At 41.4% G+C, this 27,637-nt stretch overlaps 7 protein-coding genes across 7 annotated transcripts; 1 reads left to right on the top strand and 6 right to left on the bottom strand.

The window, feature by feature from the left end:
- Positions 1-757: 757 nt before the first annotated feature.
- On the bottom strand, positions 758-6,895 carry AK88_00517 (uncharacterized protein; the record flags this gene model as incomplete). The annotated part of the gene is made up of 3 exons (XM_012478168.1): positions 758-1,004; positions 1,198-1,262; positions 1,385-6,895. 3 exons carry the CDS (start codon positions 6,893-6,895, stop codon positions 758-760), a joined length of 5,823 nt encoding a protein of 1,940 aa, XP_012333591.1.
- A 3,023-nt stretch (positions 6,896-9,918) lies between these two features.
- AK88_00516 (uncharacterized protein) lies at positions 9,919-10,560 on the bottom strand (the record flags this gene model as incomplete). The annotated part of the gene is made up of 1 exon (XM_012478167.1): positions 9,919-10,560. One exon carries the CDS (start codon positions 10,558-10,560, stop codon positions 9,919-9,921), a length of 642 nt encoding a protein of 213 aa, XP_012333590.1.
- Positions 10,561-11,502: 942 nt separating this feature from the next.
- AK88_00515 (uncharacterized protein) lies at positions 11,503-14,114 on the bottom strand (the record flags this gene model as incomplete). Its single annotated transcript, XM_012478166.1, has 9 exons — positions 11,503-11,851; positions 12,026-12,100; positions 12,197-12,252; positions 12,447-12,518; positions 12,664-12,726; positions 12,882-13,117; positions 13,209-13,239; positions 13,512-13,556; positions 13,710-14,114. 9 exons carry the CDS (start codon positions 14,112-14,114, stop codon positions 11,503-11,505), a joined length of 1,332 nt encoding a protein of 443 aa, XP_012333589.1.
- Positions 14,115-17,292: 3,178 nt separating this feature from the next.
- AK88_00514 (uncharacterized protein) lies at positions 17,293-18,750 on the top strand (the record flags this gene model as incomplete). The annotated part of the gene is made up of 1 exon (XM_012478165.1): positions 17,293-18,750. The coding sequence occupies one exon, from the start codon at positions 17,293-17,295 to the stop codon at positions 18,748-18,750; it is 1,458 nt and encodes a 485-aa protein (XP_012333588.1).
- Positions 18,751-19,402: 652 nt separating this feature from the next.
- AK88_00513 (glutathione reductase) lies at positions 19,403-21,316 on the bottom strand (the record flags this gene model as incomplete). Its single annotated transcript, XM_012478164.1, has 3 exons — positions 19,403-20,767; positions 20,856-20,934; positions 21,111-21,316. The coding sequence occupies 3 exons, from the start codon at positions 21,314-21,316 to the stop codon at positions 19,403-19,405; spliced, it is 1,650 nt and encodes a 549-aa protein (XP_012333587.1).
- Positions 21,317-22,566: 1,250 nt separating this feature from the next.
- Positions 22,567-24,354, bottom strand: AK88_00512 (uncharacterized protein; the record flags this gene model as incomplete). The annotated part of the gene is made up of 1 exon (XM_012478163.1): positions 22,567-24,354. The coding sequence occupies one exon, from the start codon at positions 24,352-24,354 to the stop codon at positions 22,567-22,569; it is 1,788 nt and encodes a 595-aa protein (XP_012333586.1).
- Positions 24,355-25,555: 1,201 nt separating this feature from the next.
- AK88_00511 (uncharacterized protein) lies at positions 25,556-27,202 on the bottom strand (the record flags this gene model as incomplete). Its single annotated transcript, XM_012478162.1, has 3 exons — positions 25,556-26,766; positions 26,893-27,003; positions 27,130-27,202. The coding sequence occupies 3 exons, from the start codon at positions 27,200-27,202 to the stop codon at positions 25,556-25,558; spliced, it is 1,395 nt and encodes a 464-aa protein (XP_012333585.1).
- Positions 27,203-27,637: the final 435 nt, after the last annotated feature.

Raw genomic sequence — 27,637 nt, 5'->3', positions numbered from 1 at the left:
CCGTGCGAATGTGCCTCTTTTTTTTATTTTTTTTTTTCGTTCATGCATGAGATGATACAAATACATGCTTTATATAGAAGAATTTACTAGTTTAAAAAATTTACTTTTAAAAAATGAGAAAAAAAAAAAAAAAAAAAACACATAACAAATAACAAATAACGACTTAGTCGGGAGGACATTACAAATGGGTAGGAATTATTCCACCTCGATTTTTTATTCTTGTTTGACTCAACCAAGGTGTGCTTCCCCCGTATGTAAATAGGACAAAAAAAAAAAAAGGTAACCAAATGGTACGACGACAACATTATTATTTTGATAATATACAAGGGGGAAGGGAGGTGATTACTGCTCTAAGGGGGTGTCCGCTCCCTTCCCTTAAATTGTCCAACCATAAACAAACTAACAGACAAAAAAGAAAGGGGCGTCGTTTCTCCCCCACAGCATTACTATAATGACCTAAATGATGTTAACCGAATTGGGGGGGGGGGCTTCTCCTTAAAAATCAGGCGGTTCTCTCTCTCATTTTTGAATGTAGTTCATTATGACCTTTACGATGGGATCCTGGCCTAAATCTCTGTCGTAAGAAAAGGGAGAGGAGGGGAAAAACACAAAGGCATGAGGTGAAGCGGTGGTGCGATAATAACACATAATGTGGGCATGATGGCGGAGGGCACACGGTTAGTAACAATTGTGGGGTTAGGGACTGCACGCATATTAACCCGTAAGCACACCCTCCCCGACTTTTCGAAGTAGCGACTTACTCTAGCATGTTGGCGATCTCCTCCTGCAAGAAGCTGTCCTGGTGGGAATAACTGCACACACTCTTGTACACAATTTTGTAAAAGCTAATTTCGTTATGCATGCTCATTAAGATTTTCAAGTGCAACTCCGATTCGGGTCCGTTGTGTGTCCGCTTCTCCTCTTCCAGGCGGTGCGTGAAGATGTTGCACAGGATGTAGAACACGCTGTGCAGCACAGAGTAGAGGAAGCAAATTATAAGGTCTCTGCGGTGGGGAAGGGAAGGAAAAGGAAGCATGACATGTGGCATAGTCGGCGGCAAAATGGAAAACAAATACACATCACGGAGTAGCCATGCTATGCTGCATCCCATGCAGAGGATGTTCGCACACACAATGGAGGCTCTCCACTTTTGCTCACTTCCCAAAATGGGAAAAAAAAAAAAAAAAAAAAACGAACCTATCAAACTCCTTAACGTAGGGGATAATTTTGACAAGGAAAATGGTTAAGAGGGCGGCTCCACTCTAAAAAGGGGAAAAAAAAAAGAAGTCAACAAATGAAAAGAATTATACATTTGCGTGGGGTGGTGAAACATGCAAAGTGACGCGATATCGCCGCTAAACAGGACGCTCCTCTCAATACTCACCTTGTAAAAGAGAAGCTTCGTTATGTACAAGTGTACGTAGTTGTAGAAGAGGAGGAGAGCCAAGATGCTTTGCACGTAAGCAATGCCAATGCCCGGGGTAAACAAATAGGACAGAGAGACATCCAAGAGGTAGATATAGAGTGATGAATAAACATTGCTACTGTAGAGTTTGCATCTAATGTTAATAAACTGGTGTAACCCGCTATTTCTCAATTGGGCTTCGTGTTCATTCATGAAAAATATGTTTTGCATTTTCTCATTTTTAATAAACTTATTCAGTGTGTTTATGTTAGCGTTCATGTGGAGCAGCTGCAACTTTAGGAACTCTTCATAATGGTGCATATTTTCAAAACAATAATCCGCATGGGCAAAGAGGAAAAGCAAAAGAAGGTAGTTACTGAAGAAGGAGTAAATGAGGGTCATTCTCTTTTTCCTTTTTACAACCTTTAATATCTTTTTGTATACACATGCTCCTTTTTTCTTCAATATGCTATTAACGAATAAGCAGTGTACACTCTTCAATTTTTGGAGTTCCTCATTCAGGTGATTTGTGTCCACATCCATTTTTGTTACCTCGTTGTGTACTCTGCTGCTGTTTGTGGACGTGGCGACGTCTGTGTTTGTTTTTTCTTCACTCGCTAAGTCATTTTCATTTTTTTTACTTTGCTTCTCCTTAAAGAAAAAGAAGGACTTTTTCTTCTTTTCCTTGGGGGTCCCCACGGAGGCACCATTTGCTGTAGTGTTCGCACCACTCTCGGAGGACGCAAAAATATCCCACTCGTTGTAGCCTCCGAAGTTGTAGTTGCAGTACGTTCTGTTGAAATGAATGACTTTTCCAAACTGAGTGGAGCTTCCCAGCTCCGCTAGGTTGTCCTTGTAGGGGAAGCGGTGCGCAAAGATGTTGCTAATGTTGCTATGTGATGTAGTGGCGGTACCGTTGGGGGGTGTCTCCATATCACCTGGCTGCTCACCGCAATGGGGTTCCAACCCTCGCTTGACATATTTCGCCACATGGGTCTTGTCAAAAGACAAGTTAATAATCAACTCTTCAACAGTCGGGGGAATTAGAAGTTCAAAATTCGTATTAATGCTGCTGTAGAGTGAGTCCGTTAGGTATAGGTAAAGATGCTTGTTAACAGTGACGTCGACGTTGCTTATGTTATTCTTCAAGAACAAGTTGTTATGACAATTCATGAGGGAACTGCAAATGGTTTCCTCGTCGCTGGTCTTCCTCAAGAGGATAAAATTAAAGAGAGTATTTTTTTTCTTTTTAATCTCTTCATTATATTTGGATATTGTTTCGATGTGTGTATAAGGGCACTTGTCAATGTCTTTGTAAATGTTCTTTATGTCTATATAGAGGTCCCACAGCATCTCTAGCATTTTCTTCGTGACGACATCTTGCATGGGAATCTTGGCCTTTGCAAATGTTCTTTCGTCCTGCGTGCCGTTTTTGTCTTCTCCTTTTTTTACATCCTTCTTTTTTACGCTCTTCGAGGTGCATTTTTTAATGGGTGTAGAAGTATCCCCTTCACCTTCCCCGTTTGCTCCCCGCTCCAAGGTAACCTCACTAAGTATAATATTTTTAAATTTTTCCACCACCTCATCGTAGCTATCAAATAGGGGATTATTCTTCGCTAGGGTTATTAGGTTTCTTGGTTCATGCACAGTGGCGAAAACAAATCTACCCAGTTTGTTTGTGTTGTCATACTTAGATGTATCGTTTTGTCCTCCAGCTTTTTTTTCATCCAGGCCGCTAGCTTCTCCTTTTTTTCCCGTTTCCTCTTTTGACACTTGACATTCGTTCTCTCCTTTATCTGCCACATTTGGATGATCAGACTTGGCACCGTCCTCTCTACCTGTGTTGTCATTCTCACCAGCATTTGCCCCGTCTTTGTCCCTTCCCTTTTCTGCGTTCGCATCATCCCCTTTCATTCCTGTTGGGCTGCTGGACGTTAAATTTAATATTTTGTTCAGGTCAATGTTGAGTATATTTTCGCTGTGCAGGTCAAAATTATCATCATGTAGTAGGCTGTAGAGTTTTTCTGCCTCCCCATTGGAATAAAGCATGGTAAAATTATTATCGTTTGTAAGACAGTTGTTTCTTATCCTATCCGCTCCGCCGGCAAGGTTTATAATTTCGCTATCACCACTGTCCACACTATCAGCCTCGCCATCGGTATGGTCTCCACTTGTGATGCGCCTTCCACTCCTATGGTGTCCTTCACCTGCTCCGTCATTATCAATTCCATAGCCCGCTTCATGGCCATCCTTCAGGGTTGGGTGCCCTGACTCATCATTTCTAGCGTCATTTTTGAAATTCCATTTGCCGCTATTCTTCTGTATGGACGGGTTTATAATCATATAGGACAGTTGTATCCTGAGCAATTTGTCCTTGTCACTTTTCTTCATGAGATTTCGATACCGGAAAAAGTAATTACTCTGTTTGATATTTCCATTAACTTTGTTCAAAAATCTGTAATAATTGTACAGGTCATCATTTAGATCATTGAGGTTGGCTTTTTTGTACTTCATCCTTAGAAAGCTCGTTAATTTAAGCATGTGTTGTTTTTTCAAACGAATTATAAAATTTTCGCATATGGATCCGTTCGTTTCGTTCGTGTGATAGTAGATCTCACTGCTCATCACATTTCTCAAAGCATGACCATGTCCCTTGCCACCTCCACCTTCATATGACAGAGAGTAACTCATTTGGTATGCCTTATTGCTGTTATTATTTTTCATTCTATCGCTTTTGTAAAAATAATTTTTCTGATCAAATTTATCCATGTACCCACTGGATGATGTACTTCTGTGGGGTCTATCTCGTAACATTCCCACATGAGCATTGGGGAAATTCTTGTTGTTTATATTATTTCCTTTCTCGAAGTGGTTGCCATGGCGGTTGCGGATGTTATCCTTGGTATAGTTGGGTCCGCCTTTCATTTTGTGTCCCCCGTGTTTGTTGGCCTGGGGACGATCACGTACAATGCGCTCATTGGGTGGTCTCTCCATTGGCAAGCGTTCATTACGGGACCTCTCCCGTTCATTTGGTGATCTTTCCCCTGGGTCATGCTCATCATTATAACCCGCACCCCCCGACAAGTTGAACTCCCCACCAAGAAGAGAATTCTTATTCCTTTCCATTAACATAAAATCATTTGTCTTGTCATCCAAGTAGTAGTTATTCAAAATTTTCAGCGCGTTCAAGTCATTGGTTACATCCAGTTTTAAGTCCCCGTCTTGATTAAACAATAATAAATCTTCGTCCTCCTCTTCCTTTACATTCTTTATTTTTTCATTCAACTTGGCGTAATAATTTTCTTCTTCGAGGTTATTCCTCAATGCATATTCCTCAGAGGGGGGTATAATATGCCTACTAATTAATCGCTCTCCGAGTTGCATTCTTTCCTGTCGAGGTACCCCCATATCTGCTCTTCTGTGCATGTCCCCCACATGGATTCCCTTGGTGGGACCCATTTGGAACAGAAAATCATTTGAGGGATCTGGCTGTTCAGGAAATATAAACGATTCGTTTTTATACCCTTCCGTATAATTCCTCAAATCATTCACTAAATGGTGATTAGTTTTATCATTTTTCAAGTAATACTCATCATCCTTCAAAGGATCCATTGGTTGCTTTTCGTTCATGCTTAAGAGGAAGTCGTCATTTATTTCGCTTTCCTTGAAGGGGTATAGATTGGTTAGATTGGCCAAGTCAGTTGGTATCTTGCCCGAGTGGTCCAGGTAATTCTCCTCCGATGCTAACCTCAACTGCTGCATCTGACGCAGTTGGTGGTGCTGCTCCTCCTTCATGCGCACATCATTAGTGTATGTGGCATCAATAACGGGGGTGTGTCCTCCCTTCAAATCACGCACACGGGTCACGGGTGACATTATGGGTGATATAGGTGACATGGCGGGCCCCCTCGCACCTCCTTCTTCCTCACCCAAGTGGCCATACACATTTCTGAGGCTATTCAGGAATTGCAAATTTTCGTCCAGTTCACCATTTCTGCTATCGAACATCAGTTCGTTCATTCCTCTGATAGGAAAATTCCTGTCCTCATTGTTCATCAGGGTATGTTGTAACATTCTCTCCTGCTCGGATTGGTCTTGTCCCCATGGGAGTCCATCCATTCCTACGGCTTCCTCTGGGCCACGTCTCCTTTGGAGATCCCCCACTACGTTATTATTCATATTTTCCTTTTTCATATTTTTTTTTCCTAACATGTGTAAATAATCGCCCTCGAAATTTTCAACAAAAGTCCTGTTATCATGGAGCTGTTCAAAATTGTTCATCATATAAATTTTGGTCAAATCATTTTCGTTCAGTCTGTACGAATCGGCATTTGCCTTCCTCTCGAATTCGTTGTCCTCTTGGTCCCTATTCAGATGTTCCTCCTCTAGGTAAAATTTTCTTTGTATGTGTTCTTTATCGTTGGAGGGGCTTTTAATATCTCCTTTGCTTAAGACCTTGTTTTGTACTGACTGTTTATTCGTCTCGGGGGGGTTAATAAAACCGAATGGATCTGCACTCTCAACGGACTCATCGTCGTTCAATGCGTCTCCTTTCACCTCATCATTTTCATTTGTGTAAAAAATATTTTTATTAATAAATTTGGTTAGGTTACACATTTTGTTGTCAAACTGGAAGAGGTCGTCACTTTCGTTGTTCCTTTGTTTGCTGTTGGAGGGGAAACTCAGGTTTTGCATGTGCTTGTTACTGTGGCCTGCTTCATTCGACGGGACTCCTTCGTCAATCCCGTAAAGCCCCGCCTGCTCCTGCCGCTGCTCATTCTGATGCTGATGCCGCTTCTCCCTCTCGTTGTACGCAAAAAAGGGATCCCTTTCATCCTCCCGTTTGCGAAAATGTGCAGAGCTGCTATCAATGAGATCCCTTTCTTGTAGACGCAAAAACTCGGAGGAGTCCACATTTTTATGGTCCCATTTGTTTAACTTAAATAATTTTTTTTCATTTTCAATTAGGCTGTTATTCATGGTGTAGGAGAATTCCCCCTCGGGGTTGTCATTGTGACCGAACGTGATGCTGTTTATTCTGTCCACGTCTTCGAAGATGTTATCATTTTTGTTCAGACTAAATGCTGAAAGGTCTTCATGCGTCTGGGCGTCGCCTAGGTGCGCGCTATTGTCAACGCCTCCTCTATTGGGGCCTCCCCTACTGGCGTTGCCCCTATTCGTATTACCCCTATTCCCGTGTCCACCAGCCGATTGCTCATTTTTGTGAGGCCTCCCATCGAAATTCTTCCTCTTCTTATCCCTCTCCTTTGTGTACTCATTATCGTACGCGCCCTTTCCGTACTTGGCGCTGTTTTTTTTTTTATGGTAAGATGAACTGGTGTTTGGGTAATAACCGCTATTGTAGTTGTGACCAGCACTATACCCAGCGCCATAGCCGCCATTATATCCACCGCCATGGCTGGCACCCTGGGCAGCGCCTTTTTCCCCCTTCATTTTGCTCCTAGAGCTATTACCGTTGTAGTTTTTCATTTTTTCTAATAAGCGAGTGGCTTGTTGTACTTTTTCGTCCGATTGGTTCTTCCACTGCTTATTCACTTGGTGGCACGCGAGTGCGTTGCTCGAAGATTAACTATGTAACACTAGTGTGCGTCCTTGTGTGTGACATATGCATAAGGTATGCCTGCCTGTACATGCACAAAGGTCTGTTTAGGCGTACACATGTGCATGCGTGTATAGGTGTGTATACACGCTACGGGACAAGGGGTAGCTGTTGTGCGCCTAACACGCAAACAAAGTCAGCATCCCTGGAAGGTTTCCAAAAAGGGCAAGTGCTTTTTGGAACGGATTAACTTTATTTGGTTAACAAATCAAAATAAAAAAAAAAATATATACATATACACATATATATATATATATATATAAAATAAAAATTTCCCTCCAAATGGCTATTTCTCTCGTCACGTTATTGGGCTTTTCCCCCTTTTCCGGTTTGAAAATATAGCCGCACGAAGTGAGCAACAAAATGGGAGCTTCGCGTTGTGCATGTATGATGTAACGAGAGAGGGATGCATGCGCGGTATGCACAATCTCGAGGGAAAGTACGGAGGACGGTATGCGCGATTGGCATTTCATGTAAGCACCTCGCGCCTGCTGTGGGGTGACACACCAAGGGGGCTCTAAACAAACATGTACATATATCTTGTACGCAAACGGACTAAGCCCCCGCAAAAAAAATGACAATTCAAAACGTAAGTGTTGAGAGGAATGGATTGTCCGTACTCTCCCTTCTCGGGCATATATAATCAAACAGAGGTTACGCTCTTTTAAAAATACAAAACTGAAAGATGAAATGTTGAATAAGGCCAAAAAAAATGAAAATTGTGGAAATGGCCTCAAAAAATGAAAACACTGAGAATGGTCAACTGAGCGCGTTGCAAAATGATGAAAAATACGGTAAGTGGAAATTTTTTACTTTTTTTTTTTTTTTTCCGTTTGATTTTTTCGCTGTGGTGGTTTGGGTACCTTTTTGCATAATTTTTATATGTACATTTTTTAGCGTACATTTTCCCCATACCTATTTGCGTGCTTTTTTCCCGTAACCTTTTTTTTTCTTATCTTTTTCACTGCGTTCTTCGCTTGTACGTGGAAAAAAAAAAATGGGGGTAGAGGTTTTACTCTGCGTGGATTGCCAAGTGGGGCAAACGCGACAAGAGTGGTCACAACAACGTACAGTATAAAAAACAGAAGCGTAGTCTTTTTTCCTCTTCTTTTTTTTTTTTTTTTTTCTTTTTTTAAATCTATAATAAAGTAAAAGAAATAAAAGGAAAGAAAGGAATAACCCCGTTGTTGGGGTATGCATTGTTTTTACGCATAAAAATGGCTGCACCGTGGTGAACATAAAATTGGCCTTCCTATATATATAGGATGAAGCATATAGCCACGGCGGCGTTTGATATATACATATAATCTGCTCGTAAAAGGAGAAAAGTTTCAGTTTGGTTTCTCAACCCTGTTTAATCCCATTGACCGGTGCTCTAACTTTGCTCGTACATTTATAATTTGGGTGGAATTCATTATTTATTCCTTCGTTCGCACCTCGCAGTTGGCGTTTTTTTTTTTTTTTTTTTTTTGCAACCCTTACCCACATCTGAATATATACCTATATATGTAATAGTTAAGAAAAAAAGGACGGCAAAGAAATCATTCAGGTAACTTCCACTTTTGGAAAGAAAAAAAAAAGTACCATCTGTGTAGGATAAAACAAGTAGTACAGCTGCAAGTTTCTTATTAGGTTTGTCCCTTCTTGTAGGAGCGTGTACAAGTGGTACCGGTGCTGTGATGATGCATTGGCGCAGTGGTGATAGCAAGATATATGTGTACAAGGTAGATACACCTACACCACCACTACGACGGCGCCCACAGGGTTTGTGCGTGCCCTAACTTTGTAGCAGCCGCACGTGCATTCTATATGCGTGATGTTATGTGTGCTGATCCGAAGTACAAAGTTCGAATCGTGAAGCGGGCGATACTTCAACACAGTCCTTTCTGTGAATCTTTTCGCCACTCACAGGGGCAACATAGAGTTTGTTAAAGTGTGACGTCGCCCTTCTTCCACGTAGCAATTCACCCCACAGAGAACACTGTCATAACGCAGTGGAAAGAAAAACATGTAACGGTGTATCGCCGCAATATTTATCACAAAAAAGGATGGATAGGTAATTTTTGCACATTTTTTTTTTTATGGTCTCCAATGGGTGGGCATACATATGTATTTTTTTTTTTTTTTTTCCGTGCTGTGCTAACGCTCCGTATCACTTGACAGTCTCTCTATCACCCGTTGCCACACATTTCAATTTCTATTTTTCTTTTCCACACTCTACGTGTCAAACGTGGCAACATCGTTGTTGGACCTTCCCACCTGCACGTTGTGTGAGCATTTAAAGGGAGTCATATTTTTAAAGGGTTAAAAAAAAAATGCTTTAAAATTGCATTAAGTAAGTGAACAAAAATGCAACTGAGTTTTCAAATATATGCAAAAAAAAAAATGTCCTTTTTTCACCAACACGCTCTTGTACCGGTTTCCAATGCGATGTAAAAAAAAAAAAAAGCAATGAAACAAAAAAAAGTTGCGAACCGGACCAATCAGCGAAAGGAACAGGGCGATAGTTGTGTGCACAGTGTGCTTGTTGGGATAGCTGCACGATCCTGTTCCGCCGCGCGCTCCAAGGCTTATAGTTTCCAATCCGGGGAAGGTACCCTCTGGAGCATGCTGAACGAGGGGCTCCTTTAAGGCAGGCTTCTCTTCTCTTGTGCACCCCTAGGGACAAACGATTAAGACTTTAAAGAGGATGGAGAATTGTAAGGGGGCTCATTCGGCAGCGATTGCAAGGTCGTCTATTTTTTGCCGCAACGGGAAGTGTGTAACCCCACTCTGAAAGGGTATTAAAGCAGAGTTACGCAAAATGGCGCCTCGCAATTGCAGACGCGGTAAAATATACACACTGCGAATGCCCACACGGTCAAAGCGCCTTTCCCTCGGACCCCCTCAGCAGTCACAGCCCTGTGAGGGAATTTTCCACCTGGTGGTAAAAACGCTGAAACATGTTGGCCACCTCCTTTTGAAAGAGCAAGGAATTTTTGGCCAAGACGAACAGGTCGGTCAGGGCATTGTTATTTATCGACTGCAGCAGGAAGTTAATTTCTTTTTGTATGATTAAAAATTTGTTGAAGTATGCAATAGCTTTGGTTTTAATTTTGCTAATTTCGTCAAACAAAGATTTGAGGGAATACTCTCTCTGTACATTTAACATTAAAAAGTGTTGCTTCACTTGGTCAGTGAATTCTTTTATGTATTGAAAGTTAAAATGTTTGTGCAAAAAGTTGTCTTTTTTTTTTTTTTCTTTATTTTCATCCTTCACTAACTGTAATTGAAAAAGAATGTCTTTTTTTATTTCCTTGATGTATTTTTTTTTTTTGTTGCAGTTTCCTTTTTTTTGCAATAATTTTTGTGCAAAGCATTTGTTCGCATTTAGCAATTGCTTGTTGTTTTTTTTTTTATTTAATTCGCTTACATGTGTGTCAAGTACTTTTATTTCATTTTTTATATTTTCTATGTTGCGTAACTCCTGCTCTTCAAATTTTGCAATATTCTCTTCGAGTTTTTTTATCCTTTCTTCAAGTTCATCCAAGTCCATGTTCGTTTGGGGTATTATCAAAGAGGGGGAAGGAAAAGGGAGGGTTGGAAAAGCTGTCCTATCGTGACTTATTGTGGCTCATTTGTTTTGGTCAATTTTATTACACTTGTGAGTGAGCTGTGAATTATTCCTTTGTAAGGGGAGAAGGGACTCCATATAGGAAGCTCCCTCAGAGTGACTGGGCGGACCGTACTGTTATAATATTATGCTTATAAACAGTTTGCTTTCCCCGCGAAATGCACATTTAACTTCAGCTTTTATTAATTCCAAGGGTGGACATTTGAAAAGTATGTGGCCGTCACATGACTGGGCGAACTTGGGTTGGGTCGCACACCCAAATGGGGTACAAAAAAACGAGTTCGCGCTTTTTATCTTCTTAAGAAATGTTGGCTCAGTGGGGTAAAAAAAAAAAAAAAAATAAATAAATAATAAAAGCGAACACAGTACACACAAAAGGTGAAAGCCACAAAAATAGTACACACGCATGAGCATTAACACAAACATAAACGTACAAACCAGTGCCGGTTAACTTGACAAGGCATGGCCCACCGTAAGACAAAAAAAACGAAAAAAAGGAATGTGGCCCTTTTCGTGCCTAACACGGTTGCACGACTGAGTTGAGGAAATAGCCGAAGAAAGTTGGAACACGTCGATAATTTTTTTTTTTTTTTTTTTTTTTTTCTTTGTTAATGCGTTTGCCTGATTTGAGGAAGTAAATGGGGCTGCGCGAGCTACCGAAACGCACCAAAAAAAGGCTCGAAAAAGGAACTAAAAAAAAAAATAACTCGCAGTGTGTATCCTCCTTTTTGTAACTGCTAACATTCGGTGAAATGTACACACGTGCAGATCTTAAAGTGGTGCATTATAACCAGAGGAAGGTATAACTGAAGTGTCCCTTTCCTTCTCCGCTTAACCGCTTTGTCAGATGACCCCCACCTACCATCATGTCCTGTTCTGAACATTCATCATATAATCCTTCATGTACGTGTGAACCAACTCGTCTGTGATTACCGGCTTGTTGGACTTGACCAGGTGGGACTGTTTTGCATTTTTCTTCTCATCCTTGTCCTTGTTGGGATTAGCAATTTCATCGTTACCTTGTCCTGCTTCCCTCTTTTCAGCCATCTCGTCATGGTACTCATGTGGAGCTTCGTTAAGAGTCACGTTTAGCGGTTCGTACAGGTGGGGGAAATTATTCACATTGGCCTCATCAAATTTTTCTATAATTTTAAATTTGTCACTTTGTATTAGTTGCAATTCTTTGTTGAAGAAGTAGGTGTCCACCATGTTCCTGTGAGAGAGTTTCAGTGTTCGCGCAAAGGGGGGGGGGATAAAGAATCGATTAGACAGGGCACACCTTCACGTGTTGCGTACTGATTGGTGTGTTCAGCGCGCACGTGCTATCACCACGCTCCAATGTATGTTTTTTTTTTTTTTTTTCTCTCTCCCAGGGGGGGTTCCTTACTTCCTTTTCTGCTTGGACAATTCGTCATTCAGGGTGGAGTTCTCCTTAAGGAGGTTGTTTATCAAGTCGTCAAATCTGCAAATTTTGGAGGGAGTGATTACAAGGAGAGATGCAGATGGGGGGAATGCGCTGCGTACAGTGGCAAATGCAAGTGAGGGGGGAAGGACTTACTGGTGAACATTGACGTCCTCGCGATAGGCCTTGCTGATGTACTCCCTCAGAGTGTCCTAAATGGAGAAGACAACGGGGTACAGGGAAAAGGAAAAAAAAAAAAAAAAAAAAAATATGAACGGATCAGATAATATACAAATCAACACAAGGATTTTATCGCCATGCAAAAAATAAAGACCCAGTTTTATATTTATTCGCTACACGCGGGTGGCAAAAAAAAAAAAACAGAAGGGGAGGAAAAGTGACTTACGATTATTCCCAACAAATCTGCGTTTTCCTTTTTCAGGTCATCTATATTATCAGACAATTTTTTAATTTTGTTCTGAGGGCAAGTTGGGTGTTAGAAAAGGGGGGCATACACGTGTGGTATCCACGCTGGGTGTAGAAGCAGGGGGAGGGCTAACGACGCTACATCCATGACGATGCTGATCGGTGTGGTGTTTTTCCCTTGCTTTTTTTCTCCCTACCTTTAATTGGTCATTGTCACTCTGCGACTCCACACACTTTTGGTACATCTCCTCCAGTTTTTTCTGCGTACAAAAGGGGGAACGGTTTAAAAGAAAGGAATAAAAAAAAAAAGGAAGATGGACACAGAGGTGTATCCATGGCGATATAAAAGGAGTAGAACGAATACAGGTCAAAGTGAGCGAGAAGATGATTCACCTCACTTGCCTTAAAGACTAACCTCGAATGTAATTAGTTGCTCCCCGTTGTGGTTAAAGGTGTCATTTTTTTGTGAGTTGTCCTCCCCCTTCTGGTGGCAATCATTTCCCATTGTACTGTCCTTCCCGTTGCAGCTGCCATTGTTGCTTTGGTCCATTCCCTTCATTATCTCCTCCGTGAACCTCTTCCGCAGCAATTTCTTTATTATCATATCTTTGTACTCTATTTCTAGTTTGAGCGGATTACCTTCCTTTCCATCTGCAAGAAAAAATGCGACAAAAAAAAAAAAAAAAAAAATGTGTGGGAACTCAAATCAGCTTAAAGAGACAAATGCAACACGAGTTGGTACCTTTGCTGAAGCTCGTCTTGTTCAGTAGCCCCTGAAATGGGATGAAAGGAATTAAGTGCACGGGGGAAGGGGTAAAGGTAAAATGAAGAGAATAGCGATGCGGAGAAATAACAAAATAAGTGGATTCATCACATAGGAAAAGTTCATACACACACACACACACATGGCTGGGACAACCTCCCCCCTTCAGAAAGAGAGCACCCATTACGATAAACAAAAAAAAGATCAATTTTTTAAAAACAACACATGGTGTTAAAAACTGGGAAGAGATGTGAAACATGCACGAGTAAAAAATTTTCCAACCGTTCCGAGGTTTAAAATTTGAAGGGCGCCTTTCTCGTCAAACTCCTGTACGGTGTATGGTGGACGGAAGAGATCATGTGTTGGGGTGCACGTTAACACATGGAACGACGCCATGAACATGTCGATGGAACAAGAGAAACTAGTGAAAGAGCTCCTATTTACAAATGTTACTTTCCATCCCAAGTGCACACAACTCACCTTTGTATTATGCATTTTTACCAGTTCCAAATTTTTCTGACTCTCCTGCAGCTGTTCTTGTAGCATTTTGTATGAACACTTAAGGGTACTGTTTTCCGTGAGCAGGTCGGAATATTTGTTTGTTAACATTTCATTGTCCTTTTTAAAATCTTCATTCTGTTTTTTTAGTGTAATTAGGAACTCATCCGTATTATCGTTTTTGTATTTTTTTTTATTTTTTAAATGTTTCAGCTCCTCTTCCTGTAGCTTCGATTCCTTCACCAAGACATCATATTTGTTCGAAAGGATGAGGAGCTTTTCGCTCATGTTTAGGATGGCTTCATCCTTTTCATCTGATTCTTTTTTCGAATTTTCTAACTCGTTTATTTTTTCCTCCAGTGATCTTATGTTTTCCTCTCTGTTCATTGGTTACAAAAAAACGAAAAAATGAGTGGTAGGTGAGCGGCCATGTGCTCAGACTAATTTGTGTCAGGAGGGCATTGTGCATGGAGGTGGGTTCTTGTACCACATATGGGGGAGTGCATACACATGTGCAGATCTGAACAGATTCGAGCGGGTCGAGAGAGGTTTGCCCTCTTTTGTGCAGGCAACGTTGTCGTGCCTTTTTGGCACATTTTTTTCGCTTTTTTTTTTTTTTTTTTTTTTTTTGCTTCATTACTTCTCCTGCACCTCAGCCTCGTGTCGATTTATTTCGTACTCAAGCTGCAGCTCCAAATCCTTGACCTTTTTCTTTAACTCCTCGACGCTGACCTCTTCGCTGCTTCTATTTTCGAACAGGGCCCATGTGAAGAAAGGGGTATATCGAGGTAGGGGAGACGAATGAAAAAAAAAAAAAAAAAAAAAAAAATGCACATTATTCCTTCAACACATTAAACTCCTGTGTGTATTTGCATGATACGATACAAAGTCGTGGACATGTGGCACTGGGTAACCAACTCAGATATGAACGCCACGGAATCATCGCACGCCATGCAGGCCGTACACAACCCTAAACGTGTAAAGTACCCTTGCTTTGACGAGGAAAGTGCTTCACTGCTCCTCCTTGACAAATCCTCCGGATGTGACTCTACCAAGGGGTGGAGGGAAGTGGGTGACAAGCAGCAGTGGGTGTATATGTGTATTTGACCTCACACAAAAAGTGAATAACGTGTAGCGTGGATGTATTATGAATCAATCGCTTGTATGCACTTGCGGGAGGGGGGGGTGGCTGATGTTGCCCTTGGATTGGCATTCGCATTGCGTGTGCTGTGGAGGAGGATTATACCTGCGGATTGCTCCATGGGCAAGGAACTCGAAGAACGCGATGGAGTCAGGTTGAACTGCCTAATCGCTCACGTCGACAAAATGGCACAATTATACAAAAAAGAAAAACAGGTGGGGTGAAATCAAACCACACATGTAGGATGAGGTGGAAAAAAAAAAAAAATAAATCACCAAAATTTCACATTTTGTAAACCAATCCCAAGTCTGGGGGAAATTAATTCGCGCGTGTCACCTAATGGGTTATTTTCTGTTTCACCATTTTGGCACATTCGCCATTTGGCAGTTTCGCTGCTCCACAATATTTTCCGCTTTATCGCTTTAGCTTGCCCTTTTTTTACAACGCTTCCTTTTCAACTGTTCCACATTTATTTTCAAACGGAGGAAAAAAAAAAAAAAAAAAAGAATTGATAATTTCCAAACGGATGGAAAACGAATGTAGATTTCCCAACTTCATGCGACAAAAAGTGGTTAGTTTAAAAAAGAAAAAAAACAAAAAAAAAAAAAACAGAGGAGACGAGAAGAGAAAGTCTAACAGTGGTGGGGTATTTGCCGAAGAGGCCGGGGAAAAAACGCATGCGTGGCGTGTGTGAAGGACGGCCTATCTCCGCATAGGCGCATAGGCGCATACGCGCATACGTGCGTACATACATAAATACATACGTGTTCCATCCACCAGCCGTGGCGCGCGCGTGGGGGAACAGCTGCCCCCGCCATTTGTGATTTCACAATCCTGTGGTTGATTTTTTCCTGCACAAATTTATTGCGTGAACGATACCATGTCGGGTGCCTGGCTTTCCACTACCCAAGGGAACAGCGGCAAAGAAAAAAACAGCCAACGAAGAACCACGCAGCGTCCGTTTGCCACTTCCGGTGTCGCTTGTTCGCGAGTCACTTTCTTCGGCCGCAATTGCGCATACTGCGCATATTGTATGCTACACTATAAACTGACTAACCTGTGTTTTTTTTTTTTTTTTACTTTATCCTGTTACGCCCCCGTTTTTCCATTCCTCCTTTTGTTGTCATTTCGGTTTTTCCTTTTATAATTTTTTTTTTTTTTCACTACATTTTTTTTCTGACTTGATTTTTTTTCTCACGTGTTTTTTTCCTTCCCACTAAGCACTTCATAAAGGGAAAATAAATGTACATAAGTAACAATACATTATGTATTTATGCGCGTACGCATTTGCATACATGTTTCCCTGCCTATGAGCAAAAGTATAACGCAAAAAAAAAACCATGCGTTCAACGTAGGCCATTTTTTACCAACATAAAAAGAGTAAATCTTCAACGGCGAAACGGAAGAAAAAAAAACAAAAAAAGAAAAAAATGTTAGAGGGATATGTAGATAATACAAATATGCAATTACATAAAATGAAGAACATAAATATATGGCATTATATATATCGTACATGTTAAGAGTTTTTTTTTTTTTTTTTCCCCTTCTTTTCATGCGATCTTTTATACTGTGACATGGTTTAAATGCAGTGTCAACAGCGCTGAAATACCCTAAATTGACGAACCCCCCCAAGCGTATTTATGTTATGTTCACGTATTCCTCCTCCCATCCTTTTATTGGTGGTACATTTTTGCCTAATCGCATCCTTTTGCATTTGCGTTAAATTAGTAAACCCAATAGCAGAACAGCATTAGCAGCCCTTGCCGAGGGTTTCATAGAACGGAAATTCTTCCCCCCCCCCCTTAAAAAAAATTCACACCCTTGCTTGCCCCTCTGCTACCAAAACAACCCATTTTTGCATTGCCCTATTAATGTTCGTGGACGCATGACGCGTTGTTATGTACATAGTTTCCTCCTCCCTGTGCTGGCGTCCGGATGTTCCGATGTAGATGCGTATGCACATAGGGGTTTGCATAAGCATATGATATGTTAGCCTGAATTAAATTTTCATCCCATTAATTCATTTTTTTTTTTTTTTTTTTTTTTTTTGAGTACAAGAAATTAAAAGTTTGTTTCGCCATCTCATCTCGTGATAAGTTTTATAATTGTTCTGTTTTGCTTTTTTACCTTTTTACCTTTTTACCTTTTCACTGCGCTGCGCTTCTTTGCATTGCGTTGCTTTTTTTTTTTATATTTTGCACATTTCAGTTTTGACAAGCCTGGGTGTGGGCTCTGGGTTCTTTCACCCGTACTTCGAGAAAGAGCAGAAGGAAAACACCTGACACATCGCTTCAGTTGGGGCGCAGGCTGCATATTTGCCGCACGCATAAGACAAACGGCAAATCCTTCCCCCTTTCCCTTTTGCGCAATAGCCGCAGTAGGTCATCGTGTGCACACATTTCTGAGCAAACACGTGTGGGCATAATGAAGTACGTTCCCCCTCACATGAGGGCCCAAACGGAGGCCAAAGAAAAAAAGGAAGCAGAAGCAGAGAAGCTAGAACAATTGAAGGAAAAAATTGAAAACGCCAAGGAGGAAAAAGACATTGATAGTGATAGCTCAACAGAAGGAGATGATTTCGAAATTGTGTTAAACAGTGGCGTCATCAGTCAGATAGCCAAAAATAAAGATCTGAGAGGAGAGTTGTTAGGATATTACATAAAAAATAATGATGAAAAAAAAAAAAAAAAAAAAAAAAAAAAAAAAAAAAAGGCAAAAAGTGGAAATAACGAAGACGATAAATTGGGTAATAAAAATAAAAATGACGCCGATGAGGAGGATGACGAGGACGAATATGAAGATTATGAGGAGGACGATGATGATGATGAGGAAGATGATAAAAGAAGAAGAGATACAGGAAAGGACAAGAAAAAAAATAAAAAAAATGAGCAAAAAAAATTAAACGTTGTAGAAATTAACCAATCATTTTGTGTGTGTAACATTGAAGATATATGCATAGACAAAATTTCGAAAATGACAAACAAGTATCAGCTTGCAAAACAAAGACAAACCGAGTTATTAAATAATTTAGTGTTATATTTTAATAAAAATAAATTTGAAGAAGAAGGAGAAAAATATATAAGTGAAGTAAACACGTACTATGATGATTATACAAATATTATGACAGAGCTAAATTTCGACACAACGTCCTTTGGATTTTATGTTAACCTGTGTGACATTAAGAAGAAGGATGTGTTGGCCACACTCCTGATGTGTTCCCTAATTAATAAAAACTCCTTTGTCCTTTGCTTTAGTGATAAATATGGCAAATTAATTTTTTCTGCTTACAAAATTGATGTGGATGTGGTATATGAAATTCGAAATCAAATAAAAAATGCGACATTTAATCAGTTTAATGATATCCTGAATGTTGAATTGAAGAAGAAAGGACTGAACAGTAAAACGATTTTGCAGAAAATACCCATTCGTATAAAAAACTCCATTATAAGTTCCCTCTTTTTGAAGGTACTTAAAAATAAAAACAAAAATTTTGTATCTTCTATGGATTATTTGAATGCACAGGAAGTAGACTCCCTCGAGAGTTACATCCACGATACCTGCAAGTCGCTAGAGTTGCTAAAAACGGAACAGGACAAAATGATAAAATATAAGAAGGACGTCTTCAAGCAACTCCAGACGCAGAAAATTTATCAAGAAAAGAAAAAACTCGAAAAAGAAAAAAATAAAATTGAACACGATAATCAGGAAACAAACGAAGATGATATTAACATGCAGAATATTTTTAAGAGCATCCCACAACCCTCTTTGCTTTTCCCTTACGTGCTGACCATGAGTAATAACTTGCTAAATGATAACATTAATAATTTGTGCAGCCATGCCATTGCCAAGTCTTACTTGTACTACAAGAATGCAAAGCCGTGAGAGATGCAGCGGAGAGAGAGAGACAGACAGAGAGACTGGGACGACACAAAAGTGTGGAGGTTTTGACTTTTTGAAGAGCCCCCTTTTTGCAACGCCGCTGCTTTTTGCGCCTGGTCAGATTCGGGATGGGCGCCCCTTTTTGAAAAAGAGGTCTTAACGACTTTGCCCGCGCACATCAGCGGGGTGCCATGGGAGCTGATAAAAATGATGTGTTCGTGGTAGCTAAATGTTTGCCACGCACTGCGCACCGCGCACGTATTTATGGGTGCCCCGCCTTTTTTTTTTTTTTTTTTTCTTTTTTTCTTTTTTTCTCTGCACACATTTGTGTATGGCCATTTTTACAGCTTTTTTTTAAATGCGTTTTAAACCCTTTTTTTACGTCGAACCAAAAGGGAAAAAAAAAAAAAAAAATAAAATAAAAAATAAAATTTTTTTTCTTCAAAATTATTCCATATGGAAAAAAGTAGGTGACGGGGCGAAGCGGGCAGAACACTGGCCACTTATTGTGGAGTGTTGCCCGTCTCGCAGGTTGATCCATTTAACGAGTTAAAATGAGGGAACGTTTGAAATGCGCACAGTCGATGTAGCGTTTGGACGTGCACACGAAATGGTGGGGCAAGCTGCGGCCAGGTCACTTGCGTCGTCACTTGCGTCACTTCATCCAAGGATGCATGGTGACGAATTCCTCCGCTGCCGTGGGGTGTATGGGTATGGTCTCGTCAAAGTCCTTCTTGGTGGCATTCATCTTCAGGGCGACGGCAAAGCCTTGTATAATTTCTTCCGCATTCAGCCCGACAATGTGAAGCCCTTTAATCAACTCCTCCTTACCAACGCAAACCAATTTGAGGTAAGTCTTTTCCTTCTGCGCAGGGTCCATGTCATAGACTGAGAAAAACAAGTTTGTAAATCTGGACTCATAAACTTTCACATTTTCCTTACCATATATGTCAATGGCTTCTTGCTCTGAATATCCGATGGTACCAATTGGGGGGTGAGAAAAGATAACAGAAGGGATTAATTTATAATTCGTGTTTCTGGTTTTGTTAAGGAAAAGTCTATCAGCTAGTAACCTTCCTGCATTAATAGCCACTGGGGTCAGCTGCACATTGAAGAATACATCCCCAGAAGTGTTTTCCTTTTTCTTCAAGTATGACTCTTCATTATAAAGTTTGAGTAAATTCAAGTCTTCAATTTCTTGTTTTTTTTTCACCAAGCAACAATCACCTACAGCATAAATGTGTTTCACATTTGTCCTCTGATTATCATCCACAAGAATGTAGTCCTTCTCTGTTGCAATATTCAGCTGTTGCAAATTTAAGTCTTTTGTATTTGGTGATCGACCAACACAGTAAATGACATAATCGAAGTGTTCATATTTTCTTCCATCTGCTAAATAAATTGTTAAACTGTTTTCCTTTACCTTTTCTATTTCTTCTACATTTGCATGAGTAATGATGTTGATGTTATTTTTTTTCATATCATTTTCTAATTCGTTAATAACCGTTTCGTCAAATTTGCGCAGCAACCTGTTTCCTCTAGCAAATATATACGACTCGATACCTAATCTCCTGGTGACGTTAATCAACTCCACTGCAATGTATCCGCTACCTACTATACCTATCCTCTTGGCTTCTTTTATTTTAAAAAAATCATCACTAGAAATGGTATGTTCAATTCCTTTCACATTTGGAAATATGGGTTTATTTCCTACTGCTATGAGGATGTTTTTTCCCTCGATCACTTCATCTTCTTCTCCTCCATCAACATTGTCCCCACCATAACAACCTTTACGTACCTTTTTTATTAACACTTTATGCTCACTAAGAAGGCTAGCCTTTCCTTCAAAATATTCCACATTGTCCTTCTTCAAATTCTGCCTATATATGTCGTTCAATCTCCTGATGTATTTGTCTCTTCTCTCGACTAGAAGGGGCAGGTTGAAGCTGAACTGCGTGTCGAATCCGTAGTGCCTTGAATTTTCTAGGATGTCATGGATGGATGCAGCGTTGAACATTATCTGGTGGGGCAACATAAAAATGGGGACATGAAAACAAGCCACGGAAACAAGGGGCAAATGGGCTCTTCCTCATTTCCGTACACCTTACCTTCTTTGGCACGCAGCCGACATTCACGCAGGTTCCTCCCAAGTAGGCCTTTTCCACGAGAGCAACTTTGGCCTTGTTCCTGCGGTGTGTATATGTGCGTGTGTTCGTGTGTATGTACGTGTGTGTATGTGTATATGTGTGCTTGTGCATGGAGGTGCAAAATGGCCATTTTGATGTAGAATATAATGTGGATAAAAATGCAAGTCAAGCCTCAGACTTCTTTCATCCGGGCTATGCCTCCCTCTGAGAACCCACCTGGCTGCTCGTCTCGCCGCGGCCATGCCGCCACTTCCGCCTCCAATAACTATGAGGTCGTACGACATGTCGGGCTTCTTCTTCAAGTACGTGGGGGCACTCGCGTGGTCCAAGTTTTGGTACAAACTGAAGCTCCTTGTTAATTTTATCGAAGGGTTCAGGAGCACGAAAAACAAAAAAAAAGGAAAGTAGCTGAGTTGGCGCATGTTGTATCACAGAGGGGGGGAGGTACGCAAGGTGTAAAACGTTATGCGGTTAAGAAGTTAAGCAGTTATGCCGTTTTGCGGTTAAGAGGGTTAGCAGTTAAGAAGTTGCTACGTTGCTACGTTGCAATTACGAAGTCACAGGAGGGTCAGGGGTGTTCATGTAGGAGTGGAGAATTTTCCGCAGGGATGTGCGTGCACGCGGTCACGCGGGGAGAAAGGGTGTAAAAGAGGTGAGAGTACAGTTCTTTGCAAAAAAAAAAAGGGAGATGCCGCACGTAATGGTACATATACTACTATACAATAGGGGGGTCAGGTTCACGAACATGTAAAGGAGATGCCTTGCGAGGTACGCAGGGGTGGAAGAAAAAAAAAAACACTCAGAGCTCGAAATGGATGTGAAAGGGTGAAAGCATCATACAAAATTCTCGCGCAGAATTGATACAATACCTGTTTAAAATTAGCAAGGCTCGCAGGGGCGTCGTTTTCATAAGAATACGTTTTCGCTAGCTACCAGGGGGAATTCTTACACGCAAATGCATTTGCGTGTAAATGCTACATACGCACGTTTCCTCGTCTGCAGAACTTGTAAAGCTGCTCTATATATCCTTTCACTTAAAAGGTAAATTTTTTTTTTTTTTTTTTTTTTTTTTTTCTATCATTTAAAAATGTATAATGATATACTTACAAGTTGCTAAACAACCACTTGGGAGCTTTCCCTTTTTTTTTTTTTTTCAAATATGGGTTCTATTAAATCGACAAATAATTTTTTTCCAACTGGCTTTTTATGGCCTTGGTGTAATGAAGCACAACAAATGGTTAAAACAGCTTATTGCAAAATATTTTTGCAGCAGGAAGACGGAAAAAGAGGGCTGCCCGTTTTTATTTTTTGAGGCGCCCCGTCCTACATGTGCACCCAACATTAGTTGCATTCGTTTTTTTATGTAAGTAGTATTTCTTTTTTTTTGCCCCTTCGGAAGGAAACAACTGCTGTTTTTTGCATTTCTTTGTGTTTTTTTTTTTTTTTTTTTTTATGAGTGTCCCTACATTTGCATTGAGCTAATGGGGAATACACGCGCCGCTAACACAGACGAGGCAATTTTTTTTTTTTTTTCCTACGTAAGGGACAAATTGTGTTATCGCGTGTTATTTTTTACTCTTGCTCCCAGGGGAGTGCGCCGCTTTCGCTTCGCTTTCGCTCCTCCGTCGCCACGCCGTCGCGTTGTGATCTCTGCGCACACCACAGCCGCTCCCTACCCTATGGCCTGCTCCGTGCCGTCGATGAAGGTAATCCGCTCGCAGTCGGACTGCTGGTTGAGGATAAATATGCGCATGTCCCACACGGTGTTGCTGTTGAGCAAACCCTGTTTGTGCAAATTCTCAAAAAAGGCGCCATGGTTTATCCGGCGCTTGTACTCATAAATGGTCCCCGCCAAAAAGTCTTCACTGGGTAAAGCATAAATCCTGTTGCATATGATGGAGGCCAAATGTAGGGGCAATTCAGTCCCGTCTCTGCTTTTTTTCAGAGGCAAATTCTCGTTAAGAGGATTCTTCATATTTTTAAAAGCGTCAAAATCAATCTTTGCAATTTTTATCCACTGGATGCGAAAATTTCCTCCCAACCTACTCGTTATGGGTCCCCATAAATTTTCATATAAATTTTTGATCGGTACAGTTACCATTTTAGCATACCCTTGAAACCCTCCACTTTCATTAACAGAGAAAAGGAACACAACAGTGTAATTTTCCTTAAACAGGGTGCTAAATTTCCTGGTGTTGTTTTTTCCCGTGGCCCATACTCCATACAAAATGGATAAGTACAAGTTTGACATTTGATTACACTTGATTATAAAAATTTTTATTTTTTCACTTGGTACTATTTCATTGTTTATATCGTATATGTTGGGGATGGTCATCAGATTTTCTTGACTCCTCATCTCTGCTGCATTGGTACCGGCTCTGTTGTGTGTGAATCCCTTTTCGCTATCTCGACTAGCCATTGTGATGTGGTCAGCAGGGTGGACAAAATCATCAAAGTTGTTAGTACCTCCGCTGCTGGTCCCCACTTTGAAGGGGTAGTACCTACTATTGCTCTGTGCATTGGAAGCATTATCTCTTTGGAGGGATGAATCTCCCCCAAGGTGGCGATGCATATCACTGTTGACTCCACGCTGGTGGTAGTCGAGATTCCTCACAGATGTGTCATCCGTTTGGAAGTTTTCCTTATCATTTTTAAGACTGTTTGAATTGGCAGACACGGCCACCTTCTCCTGATACTTCTCCCCACTAAGAACAATCAAGGCGTCTTTCAATTTGCTCATATCGGAGGAAAGCTTCCTCTGATTGGTGTATAAGTGGGCATACACGCGCTGATTTATTAAAATGTGATCGAGGTAAAACTTGGGTAGAATACTTATAAGGTTAACGAATTTCCTTCCTTTGCCCTTGTGCACCCTCTTGCAATTGTAACCCAAGTTACAAAAGCCAAGCAAATAATTCACACAAATATTTTTATCATGTAATAACTTCAATACATCATCCAGGTGCTCATCTTTATTCTCTGAAAAGCCTCCAGGGTTGACATTGTCCTGGGTATGTCGGAACATACAGGATCCGCGTACCTTGTCGGCGCAATAATTATTTTTGAGGAAATTTTTACAGGCTGGTATTTTTGCATATATAAGTTGGTGTAAATAATTACAAAACAAATTCTTCATACACATGTTTTTTATGTAGTGAATACAAATGATTGAATGTTTTCCTTTTTTCTGTTGGACATCCACTCTGTCAATTCCCTTGATGGAGAGTAAGCTAGACTGTTCCTCCAGCTTCATTTTGACCTGCTTCTCTATATGCATAATGTGAGGTTGTTCGCTTGGGTGTGCACCACCTTGGTGGTTTGAGTGAATCCCATGGGGAGGCTCCCCATAAGCATCGTCCTGGCCTACCTCCTTCTGACATTTCTCCTCCCGCATGCTCAGGTACAATTGGAAGAGGTTCCTCCTCCCCCTGCGCTTGGTTATTCTCTTTCGGGCGATCATTTTGCTCTTCAGGGATGGGATCGTTCGAAGTACTCCTGCCCCTTCTCACCTGCGCGTCAACCCATTCGATCAAGCGGGGATTTGGGGGTACACCCGGTAGAGCGTTGCACCGTACAAATAGTAAAGGCGGTACTCAAATCGCTTTACTGTTCCGCGTACAGTTTTGCTCCCATTGAGATGGTTCTCTTCGAGGCATTCCGACAGAGTTTTACCAGCAGTGTATGTCGTGGATGACCTGCGTCACCTGCATGGGCTTGGCCCCGCTGCTTTTGCTAACACTGCGCCCTCATTCGAAGGCTACTTCAGTTCCACCCACAATGCGGAATGCGAAATGCGAAATGCGAAATGCAAGCGTGCAGCGAGCAGTGTATTTTTAGGGGAGCGGAGTTGCTCCACCTGGCGTATGTTTATTTTTTTTTTTCCTTCCCATTCAATGTTTCATTTGCACAGTTACTTGGGGTATCTCCCTATGACATTTTCCGCGTGGTGCTTTTTCCTTTTTTAAAAAAAAAAAAATGGTTGTATTTCTTAGCGCACAATCTGTTTTTCCGCCTGTAAAAAGGGCTACGTCGCCGCAAGAGGCAGTAGGCGGAAGGAGATTAAATTTTGGCCATGCCTTCCTTCCACTCCCCGCGGGGTTGGGGTGAAATTGGCGCTGCACAAGGTAGAAGGAAGATTTAGCAGGTTCCCACTAAGGGAAAAAAGCACACTTCCGTCATCTGCTGAACGGGTCTTTTTTATTCAAACATCCTTTTTAAAATTTATGTGGTATAATTCGCTTGGTTAAAAAATGAGGGGAACAAAATGAGTAGCAGAATAAATGAACAGATAAAGTAACTACAATTTGGGGAGTAGTGGAGGTCGTTTAAAAGGGGCAAAATGCGCATAATGGTATGAAAAAAAAAAAAAAAAAAAAAAACACGGGGAAAATTCTCCCTTGTTTTATATAGGCGCATGTGCTTTTCAAATGGAGGTGCAAGAGAAGCGCGCGCCTGTACGTCCCTATCTCTTTTGCAAACATGGCAAAAAAAAAATACATTACAAAAACGCATTACAAAAACGCATTACAAAAACGCATTGTAAAAGCGCATTATAAAAACGTATTATAAAAACGCACCGTACAAGCACAGTTATAGGATGGGTGCTCCGGTCTGCGGGGGTCAGAATATGAAAAACCTCTTGACGCTGATCCCTCCCACGGCTAACTGCCCGCGACTTCATTTTGGTCACTTGGGCCACTCTGACTCGGTTCCGCAGTTGACGATGCGTTCAAGGATCCGCTCAGTTGTATGCCGGCCGGGGGGATGGGCGGAAAATTGGGGGGAAAATTGGGTGGGAAGTTGGTTGGCATGTTGTGTGGGAAATTTGGAGAAAAGGATGGAGGGAAATTTGGGGGAAAGTTGGGTGGAAAACTGGGGGGCATGCCCAGCGGCATGTTCATCGGCATGTTGGGAGGGGCGTTCATATTGGGTGGCATATTCAGAGGCATATTCATGGGTATGTTGGGCGGCATATTGAGAGGCATATGTGGGGGCATATGTGGGGGCATATTTGGAGGCATATTTGGGGGCATATTTGGGGGCATATTTGGAGGCATATTTGGAGGCATATTTGGAGGCATATTCATGGGCACGTTTGGGGGCATATTTCCCATCATCCGGTTGCCCATCTTCTGGGGCATCATGAAGGGGCCATTGGGGCGCATGCCGCTATGCATGTTCATGGGTTGGTGTGTAAAACTAGACGCCATAGGGGGAGGTACGTTGCCCGGAAAATACGAATTCATAATCGGCGGTAGGGAATCGCTTGAGGGGGGGTTGATAGCATTTGAGGAAGTTAAGGGTGGTCGTACAAATGGATTGTTGTCCCCATTTAGCGAGGCATTATTTTTTCCACGCTTGGTATTTGTTATATTATCTGCATTAGATGAATTAAAGGGCATTACATGATTAGAGTTTTCATTTCCTGAGTACAAACTTAGAGCCTTATTAGCCGCAATGAATCTTTCAGCCGCCGTTCCATGTCTCTCCCCCTTGGAGTCTTTTTTAAAAGCATACGATATATGCACCTTTTTATTACATATGAATTGGTTGTTCATATTTTCAATGGCCATGTCACTGGACTCGAAGTTGTCAAAGGAGATGAAGCCGTGTCCCTTGGACGTATCATCTTCGTTTTTAATGATTCTAACATTTACCACTTGCCCAAATGAGGAGAAAATATCAAACAGCATTTTCTCGTCCACCTCTTCGTCTAGGTTTCCAATGAATAGGTTGGCTCCCACGTCAAAGGACCTTTTGTCTTGCGAAGCCTTGTTGCACCGGAGGGGCTTTCCGAACAGCTTCGTCATGTTCAACACCTTTCCTGCGTACTCACACTCGTACTCGTATTCGTACTCGACGAAGCCATAGCCTGAAGGAGGAACGGGTGACGCACGAATGGGTCAAGCAGCAGCACGGGGGCGTAGCAACGGGTGAACCAGCAACGGGTGACGTAGCAACACGGTGAACGCTCCACCGCAGGAATGCATCCCCTTACCTGCGTGTAACCCATTGATCTTGTCCCGCGGAATGTGCACATTCTTGACGTTACCGCATTGCATAAAAAGCTCGCACAGAATTTCTTCGTCCACTTGGGCGTCTAAGTTGGCTGCAGCCGTAGGGGTGGGGACAGAGACACAGTTGTACACATGAAAAAATGCATATACATACATATGTGAGTGAATGCACATGTGAGGAAATGTACACGGGGCAATTGGCTCCCCCGACATCCTACCTATATAGAGTGTCGCTTCATTGTTTCGTTCGTAGATGTGACTAATCTCCTGGCTCTTATGAGGAGCGAACATTATATGATCTTCCTATGCTACAGTGATACTCATAAATGGATTCTCTTCTTCGTATATTATGGGGAGGTTCGTGGGCTTGGACCCTACGCACACATAGGCGTGGGTAGGAAGTGGGCAGGTAATATTGCGCAGGGGTGAAATCGTGTACGTGTATAGGTGTATGCCCCCACACAAAAACGATCATACGTATGTGAGTACACGCGAGAGCACCCCACTTGATTGGATAAGTATCGCCGAGGCTCAAACAAAAACAAAAAAAAAAAAAAAAAATGGTCATGTCCCATCCAAGCTATTGTACAAAATAAAGCAGATCGCACAAAACAGGTTCGTCGCGAAAAAGGTACAAATCGCTTAGTCGCGCAAAACGCACAAATGGAAGAGAGGGACAATGCAGCTGTTCCCCAAAAAAAAAAAAAAAAAAAAAAAAAAAAAAAA

The sequence above is a fragment of the Plasmodium fragile genome (assembly GCF_000956335.1).
Source record: "Plasmodium fragile strain nilgiri unplaced genomic scaffold supercont1.4, whole genome shotgun sequence".
In the NCBI taxonomy this organism is placed as follows: domain Eukaryota; phylum Apicomplexa; class Aconoidasida; order Haemosporida; family Plasmodiidae; genus Plasmodium; species Plasmodium fragile.
The sequence above is the reverse complement of the archived record's forward strand: the minus strand, read 5'-3'. Positions and strand labels throughout refer to the sequence as shown.